This window comes from Parasteatoda tepidariorum, chromosome 4, assembly GCF_982258835.1.
Source record: "Parasteatoda tepidariorum strain Cologne lab strain chromosome 4, Ptep-v5.0, whole genome shotgun sequence".
NCBI classification, from domain to species: Eukaryota; Metazoa; Arthropoda; class Arachnida; order Araneae; family Theridiidae; genus Parasteatoda; species Parasteatoda tepidariorum.
In genome coordinates this window covers 41,937,148-41,952,166 of record NC_141758.1, presented here as the reverse complement: position 1 = coordinate 41,952,166, position 15,019 = coordinate 41,937,148, and the positions used below count along the sequence as shown (strand labels likewise).

Here is a 15,019-nt window from a genome sequence, read left to right as displayed (position 1 = left end):
AAATTTTTTTCTCTGATAAGAACGTTTTATTTACATTACAGTTTTGCAACAAAATCGCTTGTAATTTTGCATTACTTTATGTGGTTGATGTAATATAATAACTGAAATTTAATTTCTGTGCCATACACCACAGCCTTTCTTACAAAAACAGATAACAATTGCTTCCAAAACTGTAAAAAACTATCAAAAGCGTGTCGATATATACGTATTTATTCGAACTGGTTATTAAAAATGCGTTCTAAATAATTTTTCTTAGCATGGTGTTTAAACTAACAATTGTTTCATGCATCGGAAGTAGCTCAAAAATAAAATATTGTTCCATCTAATGCACTTTGTTTTTTTATTTTATATTCTCATGTTTTACATCTGTTGCACATTTAGAGGAGGCTACATACTATTGAGTCTTTTAAAATAGAATTCAGTTACTGCGTTAAATTAGTTTTTCTTTTTATGCCTTTTAGGATGAGTAATGTGGAAGTATAAGAACAAATTTACGAACCTAAACAATGAAAAACATTTCATTCCACGCTTCATTGATAAAATTGAAGAAACATTTTACGAACAATAGGAAAATACTTCCGTTTAGGATGTTAGACGTGTTTTTGATGTTAAAAATTAGAGCAAAGAACAAAACTGCGCTATAAATTGTCATTGTTCATCAAATGATCTAAGGTATAAAAAAATTTCTGTTGCAGTTTTTTTTTTTTTTTTTTTTTTTGAAGAAAAGTTTTGATTTGGAAATGTATAATTTGAATGCAATAAATGTAAAATAATTTCATTGTTTAATACGAAAATATTAATGACAGAACTAGAGTAATTAGTTTATTTCTTTTTTAATGACTCTTAACTTGATCGAACTTTTAAAGTTACGTTTCTGAATATCCGTAAAAGAATTTAACCCTGTTACAGATGAATTTCCGTGAGACACACCTAGAGCTCCCCCTGGTGAGCCAAAATAGGCAGTTTGACTCGAGCTGTGAGACAGTAAACATATCATGGGGGGGGGGAGAAACCCTGCTCTAAACTTTTCTTAATGTTTTGTGTTAAATGTAATCGTATTAGATGAAGACAGTTAAACGCTCTTTCTCTAAATTAACTGTTCAAATACCATATTTTCTATGATTATATGACTGTTTTTTGATGAAAATGGTAATATAATAATTAAACTATTGTTATTTAAATATTTTTTTCGGAAATTTCCAACGGAGTATTTTTATTGACAATTATATACCATCTTTTCAAGTTTTATTAATTTATTCTCGCCAAATGATGCTAAATTCAATGTTAAGCTTTTAAAACATTTATCCAACGTGTAAAATTGAAAATTAGAAAACAATTTTAAAAACAAATTTATAGAATTGTTTGCTTTTAGATGAGTACGAAATTTTCTTACAAGATATACATGAATATTTTCTATAGCGCCTGAATAAAAATGTAGAAGTTACGGGGTATTACGGTTCCATAACATATTCAGGAAAAATAGATTTTACGGTAAAAAGTCTCGGCACCCTGAGTGTTGGCGCTTTTTACCAAAATTTGATCCGGAATCTTTTTTTACAGTACTGAGTCTGTTTTGAAATATATCATTTTACGAAAAAGCAAGTGTTTAATAAGCGATTCCAAAAGCACATAATATACATAATCGCAAACACAAAAAAATTATTTACTTTAATAAACTAAGACAAAACAAAAATTTTAACTTTATATCAGATTTAATTAATTTAAAAGTACGCAGTATGTTGCTTGTTACATCGAATTAATTTCAAATTATTCTGATTGGAATTTTAATCTAGGAAATTTTTCTGAATTAACAATACAAGGAAACGACAGCCTAAATAGTAGGAAAGAAATTAATGTTTGTAGGAAATTTAAAATATTAGTTAAATAGCATTAAATACTAAATAGCATTTTATCTGGCATTTCTGTGAAAAGAATCATTTTTATAATATTTTAACTTCTTTAAACGCAAATACTAATTAATTAAAGAAAAACTTAAAAATTCGTAATATTTGAATTTAAGTAGTACAAATTTATTATTTTTAATTTAAATTATTGAACATGTTATCAAAGCATAACATTCTAATCATGCTCATTCAACATTTAAAATTATTCACTTGCCGCTTGAATAATTTATTTCGTGAAAAATTCTTTCGTTTATTTACGTTTTTTTTTTCTGTTTAAGAGTTCGAAAGCAGTAAAAACCAGTATGCATAGTTGATACTATATACAGAATGATTAATAGAATGATTACTATCAACTAGTGTCATACGATACGCATGCTTTTTCTATTATGGGTTAATCGTGCCTATGCAAAATTCGAGAGAAACACACCTAGAAGACGTTTTGAAAATATAGGCCTATTAGTCATATATCTACCTTGTAGTTTCAGGAAAGTTCTTTCGTCATTTTTTTTGTATCCCCTCGGGCGAAATTAACCCGGACGTGTCCTAATTTTTCTACGTCACAGTTTCGTCATTTAAACATTACTACAAGTTCAAGGTCTTTTCATTTCATTTTGTGGAATTTAGGAGTAATTGACCTTTGAATGAAACTATGAAATGCTTTGAGGTTTATAATTTTGATGGTTCTTTTTTGTTCAAAAGATTTTATAATTAAAAATGCGTTTGACATGTAATGATAATAAACAACTAGACTAATATCATCAATTTGACTATTTCAAATATGATTTATTTCGTAGTAAAATATTCAAATATACTCGTAGACTATATTTATATTATATATTGTATTAATGCACACATTTATTTAAATCCAAGAATTTGTAGAATGCATTAATAAAATCAAAGGAAATACTTTGTTTATTTTCTTTTAAAATATTTCTGTAAAATTTTATGAATATATGAATTAGTTTAACGAATACATTGAAGTCTAAGAAATACTCCTCTTCAGACAAAGAATTTTTAATAAATTAATTTTGTAAAAACAAGTTTATCAACTATGAATGGTAGAACTATTTTAAATGAATAAACAATTATGCATTTTGTTTAAATCCGCATTTAATTTTTCATCATAGATTTTTAGCTAGCATACAATTTTAAATCATTTAAATTTCTTACATTAATCGAAAGTTTTTAATGGTTAGCTTTAAAAGATGAGAAGAGGTTAGTTTCTTTAAGATGCTTAATTTTTCTAAAATAACTTTCTTTTTTCTAATTTAATTTCCAACGATTAATGATTTATTTAAAAATAAATCATTAATCGCGTCGTATTTAGTGCACTCTGACTGCAACAAGAGGTTATAGATCTCTTTCAGTGATTGTACAAAAGAACTCACTAAATATAAAAAAAGAGCTCACTAAATAAGAGCCTCTAATGCATTTTAATTTACTTATTTGTTTTGCTAGTATTTTTTCTTTTGATTTTTTTTTTTTTTTTTTTTTTTTTTGTGTTTCCTTATTTGACCGTTTCCTCATTTAGTACAAAGGTTTGCCCGGTCACTGGGAGAGGTTTTGAGGTTTTCTACAACATGAAGTCTATGGAAAAAGTTTCGTTCCTCCCAAAAGTAGTAAATAGAGAAGGTAATTACATAGAGGTGGTCTTTCCTGAAATCTTCACTGTAATTTAAACTAAAGGGCACCGATACACGAAATTGGTGAAAATAATGTGAGTGTTGCATCAAAATACGCTACGTAAAAATACAAAATATATTGTGGAAGTTTGAATTAGTTCCATGTATCCATGCTATGCTATTTGAGTTGAAGTTCGGCTATATATTTTAGATTAGTGAAAACAGCGCAAGTTTTGTATCGAATTTCTCAACATATAAAGTATTAAATGTACATTACAAAGAGTTCTAATTTTAACTCGATCTAACATTAGCTAATCTTAAATTTAAATTATAGAATATTGTTACATAATATTACAAAATATATCACTAAATAAACAAAAGAGTTCAATAAATAAAAAAAGAGCTCACTAAATAAAAAAAGAGCTCACTAAATAAGAGCCTCTAATACATTTGTTTTGTTTGCAGATGAGTATTCCTTAGACTTCAATGTATTCGTTAAACTAATTCATATATTCATTAAGAAATATTTAAAAGAAAATGAACATATTTATAAGTATTTTCTTTGATTTTACTAACTCATCCGACAAATTCTTGGATTTAAATAAATGTGTTCATTAATACAATATATACAATATATAGAATAAGTACTCCTATATATTGTCTATATATAGGAGTATATATATAGGAGGATATATTGTCTATATATAGGAGTATATATATAGGAGTATATATATAGGAGGATATATTGTGTATATATAGGAGTATATATATAGGAGGATATATTGTCCATATATAGGAGTATATATATAGGAGAAGAATAATTAATTTTAAATTAAATTGGGCTTCATTAAGCATCTAATTTATTGGGGGGGGGAGAGTTTGACTTAGTTCCATATACCCATCTTATACAGTTAGACTTGAAGTTCATTTGCATATTTTAATGTTGGTTGAAACTGCGCAAGATTTGTATTAAATTGCTCAACGTACAAAGTATCGAATGTAAAGTCCAAAGAATACGAATCATATTTCCATCCTGTACTTATCCTGTACAATTTTAATAAAAGTGAAGCTATATATTATGGTTTTTGAAAATAACGCGTTTTGTTGGTTGGTGTCGTGTCACGGACAGAAAATAATTTTAAATACGCGTTTTGTTTGGTGATTACATTGATGAAAATAATACGAGTCTTGTATAAAATCTGTAACACGAAATGTATGAACTATAGTTCCATTTATCTTTCCTACTATTTAATGTAAAGTATAATATAAGTTCATCAGAGGAAAAATTATTTTTTCCGAGAGAAATGTGGATATGAGGTTAAAGTGGTCATCTTGAAAAACTTTTTTATTTATTGGTCAAATTTCCTCTGTGAGATATCGTAAATTGGCAACATTGATATACACTTTCGTGTGCCATTGCATAAACACATTGTGTATACTTTAGTAGAAATTTCTTACAAATGGTTTTTAAGGTACAAAAGTAACTTTCAGATTTTCTTTTAACTCTTTTGTTAACATATTTTATTTTCAGAATTTCAACAAAAATTGATTATATGTTAAAGATTATATTATTTTTACATATTTTGATATTATTGTTTACTCTGCATTGATTCAATTAACCAACATTGGGAATAAACAAACACATGTTTATTGGTTACTTATGTCCGTTGGTCACAAATGTAACACGTATGATAATATTTATAATGATTTTGTAGAATAATACACCTTCACAAATAGTGGTTTCAATCTTTAGTAAAATATTTGGTACGCAACCTTTACACTAATCCACTTAGTAAAAATTTTACGAAACATAAAAAATATGTTTTTATCAAGTTTGTTATAAAATATAATTTAATACAGATGAATTAGAGAAGAAACTAAAGTTTTTAATTTATTTTTTTATTTTTTGTCATGCGTTAAACTAAAACAGAAAAATCAAAACCCAAATATTTTATAATTAATTTTACGTTTGTAATTCCCATTGTAAAGAACATTTTTTTTTTCTTTAAGGGAAACGTTTTGTGATGTGCGTTCAACATTTTGTGCTTACGGCCTCATGCTTGGTGAATTTCAAAATGTGGCGATAAACAGTGTTCATTTTCTTAGTATACATCTTATTCGAAAACAGCTCTTTTAAACATTCCAACCTATATTAGATTTATGAAAATAGGCAACAGGCTCAAAACTTTTATGATTTTAGAAAAAGTCGTACGAGAAATGAAGAAAACTTCGCATTTGAATAGAACGGAATGTTAATAATAGGGATTAAAAGAATAATTTTCCCATTCTTTCAGTTTATTCAAATTAAATTGAAAGAATGAGAAAATCCCTCTTACAAGAGAATACTAAGCATTTTCAAATTTCATAAGAAGGTCAATTCTAGTTGAAACGCCTCAAAGATGAAATTAGAATAGTTTTTATTTTATTCTTCTCTTGCTATATTTAGAATTATTAATGTTCTTCTTAAAAATGAAAAGCTTTTGAGTGTAGTTTTAATTGTCATTTCAACCATTTTTTTTACAAATAACGTAAGTTGCTGGAATAAAGTCTACATTATTTCTTCTTAAGTACGCTGCTTTAAAAGTGCTTGCAGAAAAAAATTTCGGTAAAATACCGCACTGTATGATAATGACATTTCTGGTAAAAAAAATAAATAAAAATAAATAAAACGTAATTCTGGTTTATAAAACCAAACTATTCGGTATTTTAACCATTCTTTTGGTAATTTTTCCGTTCATATCGTAACGGTTATTCGGAAATTCTATTTTACAAGTTCTTCTAACTTAGTAAAAATCTGAAAAGTAAATTTACCCAGATGAATACTTTCTACTGTATCATGATAAAATTGCCAAATTTTATCACATATTATCGAACCATATTTCGACCAAAACATCCTGGTCCAGGATCAAAACCATATTTTGACCCTGCTAATTATACCAAAATCATTACCAAAGCACTTCGGTAAAAAGTACAGCTCTTTTTGGTGTTCTCATAGAACCAGAAACTCGGTAAATTTTACCATATTCTAATAGTTTAAACCATGCATTTTTCTCTCAGTTGACAAGTCAAATAAACTTGGATGGCTAGCACACGTGTAATACAGTTGGTGAACTTAGTTGGTGTGATAAAATTCTGGTTGTTTAACCGTATTATGCGAAAGCTGTTATTAAACGGTTTTTCTAACAGTTAACAGTTTGATTACCATTTTATATATGATTATTTGATTGTTTTGCATGAATATGGTAAAATAACAATTAAATAAATTGTTAGTTAACCATTTTTTCCGAGAAATTTCTAACAGTGTACGAATAATTTGGTAAAAAAATAACATATTTAAGATCTACATTAATTGATTACAGATCGTTTATTTATCATATAAAAATAAATATTCTGCTGTTATTGATTTTACACAAAACCTGACTCACTGAAAATTCAAAATGTCTATTAACAACAAAACCTAAGTTCGTATTTCTCTTTTAATTATGTTATTTTTTACATTTCCATTATCCAGACATACATGAAGAATTTCTGCTATTTTCAGTAAAAAAATAATTCCGTAATCAGCACATATATTAAATTTTTTTCACTTTTCTACACTTTTGAGAATGTTGGAAAAGTTGAAAAGGCATAATTTGTTTTCGATCCTAAATCGCCTCTCTTCCCAAAAAGGTTGGCCAGCCTTGAAAAAGTTATGACTATTTCTAATCCATGTTAATAGGTTATGATTGGTTATGAACATTGACTAGGCTTTCATACTGACAACTATTTGTAGCCGTTGTCTCTACATCGCCGATTACTGACCTCATTGCTTTTTGCAGTATACAAGATTTTTTTAAGTAATCAAGAGTAAGAAAGGAAAATAATTATGAAAAATATTTTAACCGTACCACTATCTGGATAATTTAAATAAAAATATCATGTATTAAATATTTATTAAGATGTAATATTTAAACTAATGAAACATTTTACTTGAATTAATACTATTATATACATTATATGCGAATATTACTGTACTACTAGGAACAGAGCTGTTATTGTTTAGTATCAGGGTTCTAAGTCTAGTGGTGACATGAAACCTATCCAATCTTAGATCGATGGACATCAACTTATATCATAAGTAAAGGAAACTTGTTTCAAATATAACTGACCATTATTAATAATGTTAAATCTGGTGATACAAAAATCTGGATTCTAATAGCACATCAACAGTCTGGATGGCGAACAAACAATTGAAATGTTTCTGATTGTTTACAACCATGCTTCAGGTCCATGTTTATCCTTTATGAGTAGCATTGTATCAATTACTGTTCCATTGCGGTCAACGGAAACCTGCTCCGTATATAAGTGAGTTTTATTTATAATGTTCAATCTAGTGAAACCATAATCTGAAAACCTTGCAGCACTCCATTCGCCAGGATTGTGCACGAAAGTATTGAACATTTCTTTACAACCAGCAGATCCAGTTATAATATGAACAGGTGCTTTAGGATTAGTATAGGGAGCATCATAACTACCATTATATACTTTTAAATTATACACTGGCCACGATCTTTCATAATTATGTTGATGGCCCCATATTTCGAGATCTACTCCATATTTATAAAACAGATCTTCTAAAACTTTGCGAATTTTGCTATCTTTCTTTGTACAATGTGTTCGACTTTGTATAATGAAGCCTACTGAACTGCAGTACATGGGCCTGTGTCCCATAGTAATGATCCATGGATGCTTAATTTTGTTCTCTGGTAAGTTTGCCTTTTTTAGTTCATTTTCTAGCCAGTTATACTGGTTAGCAATTTGGGCTGAGCCATACTTCGTGTAGTAGTAAAATTCGGTCGAGAAAGCAATGATATGAGCAGGCCCGATATCAAAACTATAAAAATGATTGTTTATTTCGCCATCCTGATTCATCATGTTGAAACGATTCACGTAATTAGAAAAGTTATATGCTTTTTCATGATTGCCGACGCATACTTGATACGGAATGCGTGCAGCAATTGGTTCGATTTGCCGCATAAACTCATCTCCCACACGAGCGTTATTCGAGTCTAGATTGTAAGCTATATCCCCAACATGCAAAACTGCATCGTACAACCCTCTTTGCACTTCTTCTTGCACTTGAGGCAATGATCGAGCATTTTTACTGCCCAAATCTCCATAAACCACAAGTGTTGGACTCCAGTCTGTCCCGTTCTTTAAAGCTGTGAACTCATACATAGTGCTCCAACCATCTGTACTGCCACAGTAGTAAACATATTCAGAACCTGGCACTAAATCATCCAGTACCACTTTATGAATCCAAAGTACTCTTTTTTTGTAGCCACCGTCTACAAATTTGGAGACAGTACCAAATTTAACCTTATTCGTTACATTTGGAAGTGGTCCATACTCAACAGTAGAAATATTTGTAGGGTCAAAAGTCACCCATGTCACGATAATTTCATTTGGAGATTTCCCATAAGATAAATGTATTTGTTCAGGTTTAGCGTCCAAAGCTGCCACAAATAAAGTTGTAGTTAAAAATAAGCTCAAAACAAGAAGTGAAAAACATAAATTCATTTTGTAAGTCATATTTACGCATTGAAGTCAAATTTACTATTGAAGCAACGGTAAGCCGCTGCTCTTTTTTTTTTGTTGTGCTCTGCAAAGATAAAGAAAATCTAGATAGTTAAAATCCAGAGGTTAACTGGGGAATGAAGTATTGAGATAATAATAATAGAAATAAAAAAAAAAATAATAATAATATTTTTAAGCTGAGAAAAGTGGAATCTTCAAAAATTATCTATTTGATTAAGGAGATAAAATTCATTGTAGTTAGTTGATAAGACATACATTAGAACTCCTTCAACTATCAATTTACGCAGCTATCACCAATCAGCTAATATTTAGATTATAAAAAGGATCATTACAAAACCTGGAAAATCAAAGGGTAGTAGTGAACTGATAAAGTGGTGTTATTAGAGAAGTTTTCGATAAGAAAGAATAATTTTTTCCCTCACAAACACACATTTTTATTTTGTTTTCTCAAGCTGTTTATTTTCATTTTAAAACTGTTCATGATTTCATTTCATGAGCAGATTGAAACATAATAAAATTAAGATATTGTAAATGAAAGTAAACTGTAAAAATTGCTGCACAAAGTCTTTTCACTTTGGATCCATAAAATCTGCTTTATTTTTCCTTAAAATATCAGATCTTGATTTCTACAGTAATATTTATTTAATTACAGTGATTCAGTGATTTTACGGTAATTATAATTGTACAAATTACGGTAAATCAGATATTTTTGTTCTATAACATGTTGCAGGCAAAAATGGATTTCACTGTAAAAAGTACTGGCATCCTAAATGCTGGTACTTTTTACCGTGATTTGATAATGAATTTTCTAATTTTTTTATATTGTATAGTATAAATTTTTAAGCCTAGAAATGCGTCTTTAAATTCATATTGTTTCAAAAGTCTTTATAACATTTATAACACATTTTATTAAGCATCCGATTCCCTTTTGTATTATTCCTTGAAAATCTTTTTAGTCTGTTAGTTTATTTTTATATTATACGCTATTAATAGTTATGACTTTTTTTTTATTTATGAATAATTTGTTTTCTTTGGAACAGTATGATAAATAAGTCAAAAAATTTTAAATACAAAAATTTAGACTTTCAACAATTGTACAAAGCAATGACGTTTTAAAAGAATATTCTAAATTCTGTATTTATTAGTTATAATATTTTAAGATAATGGATATCGTGTTTATTGAATTTCACTTTAAGAGTCAACAAAATATTTAAAAATAAAACAGTTAACGCAAATAAATATTATAAAACTGAAAAATAGTTAAAATAAATAGTATTTTCGTAAAGAAATTTAGATGACCAATTAAAAAAAGAAGAAAACTTGAGTAATTTTTTAAAAAAAATTAAAATAATTTTTTCCAAGACATAATAATTTGAAAATATTCTTCTTTTCTAAATTTCATAATATTTATTCAGCTAAAAATTGTTTTCTGAAGAATTAGTTTAAAAAGCAAAACAGGAGCTTGCTACACTGAGAAAAAAAAATATGGTCAAAACTACCCGAATATGGTAAAATTTATTGTGTTTCTGGCGCTATGGAACACCAAAAAGCTCGGTCATTTTTACCGAAGTGCTTTGGTAATAATTTGGTAAAATTAAAAATTTGGTTTTATTACATATGTGATAACATTTGTTAATGGTGGTTTTATCATGATACCTTAAAGCATGTCATAAAAATAATTTATTCAGTTGAATTTGCTTTCAGTTTTGTATTTATTACTAAATGCGTGGTAATAAGAAATACAATTTTAAAAACAAGAATTACCAAATAAATGGTTTAAATGCAGCATACTTTGGTTTTATTAACTAGAAGTATGTTTCTTTTTCTCTTTTTTTCTTTTTTTTGCTACCAGAAATATCATTACGATTCTGTGCGATAATTTTACCATAATTGTTTTCTCCATGCAGAGACTTTTAGGAACGCACATGGTTTTGAGTTACATTTCGCTGTTTCTGTTTAATACTTTTATTTATTTATTTTCTGTTTTGTTCTTAAATTATCACTTGGGTATTTTTTCTGCACAGATTTGAACTATTTAATTCAATTAAAACTAAATTCGTCACATCATGTTTTTCTTAAAATTCTTTCATGTTCAAGAAATTTAAAAAAATCACAATATAATATGTAAAATAAGTGTCTAAATTGTATTCAGTTAAAATTTGTTTTTTGAAGAATTAGTTTAAAAAGTAGAGCAAGGGCTTACTATAGAGTCTTTTAGGATTTGACTTGGTTTTAAGTTGTACTTCGAAGTTTTTGCTTAATATTTTTATTAATTTATTTATTGCTTTGTTCTTAATTATCACTTAAGTGTTTTCTTGTAACACTTTTAACTATTCAAATGTATTAAAAATACATTTGTTTGCGAAATATTTTTATTAAAAATGTTTTATGTTCACGAAATAAAAAGAAATCATAATATAATATGCTAAATAAGTTTCTAAACTGCATTTAACAATTTTAGCAAAACAAGGACATACTATTATAGTGTCTTGGTTCTGAATGTCTCTGAATTACATTTTGGTTCTGAAGGAATGGTTCTTAATTACATTTTGGTTCTGAAGGAATGTTTCTGAATTACATTTTGGTTCTGAAGGAATAGTTCTGAATTACATTTTGGTTCTGAAGGAATGGTTCTGAATTATATTTTGGTATTTTTATCCAATATATTTATTTATTTTTTTGTGTCGTTCTTAAACAATCACCGAAGTATATTCATGTAACTATTGAAGTGCATTAGATTTAAATTTTACATTACACTTATATTAATAACATTTTATGAAGAAACTATTTAAGAATTAAAGAAAAAACTACGCAGTATTCGCTTCTAATATGCACTTAAAAAGTATTTTATTTTAAAATAAATTTCTTAGCAACTCTTTAAAAACTAAAAATATCGTTTATTATTATCTTTATTGGTATCATATTGCAATTTTTAATTCGGTTGCGTTATTTTTAAATTGTCATTTAAATGATTTCCGTTAAAGATTTGAATTATTCAAGTGTCACTAATAGTTCAAGGCTACGGAATTAAATTGGGTTAAGGAAAGTTTGCTCGATAAAATATCTAACTTTTAACTCTGGTGAAATGCTTAATTGGTGCATGAAGAAGTTTAAAATACTTTGATCGGCTTTTTGATTCTGAAATTACTTATGTTTAAAGTAAATCCCATTATAACTTAAGAGTTAAAAAAATACATTTTGATAAATAAAATCTATAGAACATGAATTGTATTTTTTCAAAAATGAAGTTTTAATTTTTATTAAAGTACCATGATTCAAGTTTTTAGTTATTATTAATAATAATATAATGAGAAAGTAAATAACTATAAAGTTATTATTCTGAAAAATTTTAAAAATCCACTTTGCGAATTTATTAGTATTCAAATTAAATTTTATCATTCTATTAATTATTCTATTAATTATTCAATTCTATTATCATATTATATTATATTATAATATATTATATTACATTACATTACATTACATTACATTACATTACATTACATTACATTACATTACATTATATTATATTATATTATATTATATTATATTATATTATATTATATTATATTATATTATATTATATTATATTATATTATATTATATTATATTATATTATATTATATTATATTATATTATATTATATTATATTATATTATATTATATTATATTATTATATTATATATTAAGAATCTATTAATAGTCATAAATATTAAAAGTAAAAACAAGTAAATTAATAATATTTTTTAAAATAAATGAAATATTTAGGCAAGATTTTAAAAATTCACTTTAAGCCATAAAGATTTGAATATTTTAATTACGAAACTTTGAAACAGAAACAAACTTTGATTTTTTTATTAGTCTAATGATTTGATATTTTAATTATTGAATTTATGATTATAAACAAGTAAGTAAATAACTTTTTTTATATATCTATTATAAATCTTGCTTATAGACATGAAACTGATATAAAGAAAGTTTAAAAATAGTTATTTGTCCCTACTATATCTACAATTGAGAAAAAGCTAGATTTAGATTTAAAAAAATTATGGTTTTCTTCACATAAAATTTTTAAAATAATTTAATTCATAGCATTTCACTGTTGCTTTCTTTCAATAATTTGGCTTAAAACATGGCTTCATTCTCATATTTTTTAATAATTTAACTTACAACATTTTTAACTGTAAAGTTTTATTTAAAAATTGAACGACATTTCATTCAAACACTTTTATGATTTGTTTGTATTAATGAAGAAAATTTGCAATGAAGAAAAAAATAATATTCACTATTAAAAAATTAAAGTTTTAACTAAAAATAACTAATAGTTATGCGTATTTCACAGCATGCATGAATTCGAAGAATTTTTTTAAAATTAGAAACTAAACCTCGCTTAAATAAGAAATATATATTATATTTTACTTTCTTAAAACGCTAAAATTTAACTTTGTTTTTAAAAAAAAATAAGTTTAGTGCTTAGTTTTTAAGAAAATAAACCTATGGTATGACACTTTTTTAAAATATCAAAAGCTCAATCAAAATCAGAAATATGTAGGAATAGTTATAATCTATGCATACGGGAACTAGACTGAAGCTTCTACGCGAAGGAAAGATGCACTGCCTTTTACTTTTTTAAAAAAGCAAAAGCTTAAATTAACGTTTTGTTTTTTCCTTTTGAAAAAAAAAAAACAAATAAAATTTATTGCAGTTTTTAAAAAAAATATCATGAAGTGAATTAAAGTTATTAGTAATTATTTATATTCGGCTTGATGCAAATTAAAAAATAATAATTTCATGAAACTTATAAACTCAAGCTTATATAAATACGAAATATCTATATAACATTCCACTTTTTTTTAAATAACAACAGTTTATCTGAAAATTTTGTTACTTAGTTTAAGTTTAAAATTGTTTTGCTTGTTTTTATTAACAACAGATTAACTAAAAATTGTGTTTATTATTTTAAGCAGCCAAATTTATTGCATTTCTCATTTTCAAAATAACGAAAGTTTAATTTAAAATCAATATTTCTTAATTATGTACATTCAACAGTAGGACATAGAGAAAAAAGATTCAACAAGGACATTTTCCTTAAATTTGTAAGCTGAAAGTTTTTATTAATAATGAAGAGATATCTCCTTTTAAATTTTTTAAGCAACAAACGTTTAATTTTATGTTTTATCTCTTAATTTTTTTAAGGAGCTTATTCAGTCACGTTCTAAATTTTTTTAGTATTTTGAAAATATATTCCTGTTCAATATCCAAATTTTAAAATTTGACAGCTTTATGAATATAGGACAGAAGTAAAATTGTAAAATTGAGAGTTTTTAAATTTGGTTTTTCTGAATGAAACAATTACAATTTTTTCATTGCAACTTCAAATCCTTACAAAAGCTTCTCTTTCAAACTTTTGTAATAATTGAAAGAAAAAAAGTCACGAAAGATACCTTTCTTCTCAAAATGATGTGCAAAAACATATGTTTAAAGTATTTTTGACAAATGTTTTTTTTCCTTCTTTTTCTTTAAAAAAAGCTTAAAGTGTTTTTTTACGTAATAACAAAGGTTTGTGGCGTAGCCACGCAAAATGTCGACCTTCTAAAAATGAAGTTCAACGTTTTTTAGGAAAAAAGTTCACGAACTTTCCACTGCTAGTAAATAAGCTGCTGTTTAAAATACCGCAAACACAGTTAAGTTTAAAGACAATAAATTAATCCATTCTGTTTAAAGTACAAATATTTCCGGTTAAATTTGGGAAATATTTTAAATTTAATTTAAGAGACAATAAACAAAGGTCAGGTTAGGCTAGAGATTGCAGCTTATTTACATAATTGTTATGTTTTCTCCAAATAGAATTTGCCAGCTTCATGTGGAAAAAAATAAAAGGGAACAAATGGACATATTATTAGTTAAGAACTAGTT

The 15,019-nt window shown here is 26.2% G+C and overlaps 2 protein-coding genes across 2 annotated transcripts in view; both read right to left on the bottom strand.

Annotated features, from left to right (window-relative positions):
- LOC107456449 (acyl-CoA Delta-9 desaturase) overlaps positions 1-15,019 on the bottom strand; it is a 45,933-nt gene that overhangs the window by 13,410 nt on the left and 17,504 nt on the right. The window lies entirely within an intron of this gene.
- Positions 7,445-9,153, bottom strand: LOC107456448 (acid phosphatase type 7). The gene has a single exon (XM_043047028.3). The coding sequence runs from the start codon at positions 9,095-9,097 to the stop codon at positions 7,775-7,777; it is 1,323 nt and encodes a 440-aa protein (XP_042902962.1). The 5' UTR covers positions 9,098-9,153; the 3' UTR covers positions 7,445-7,774.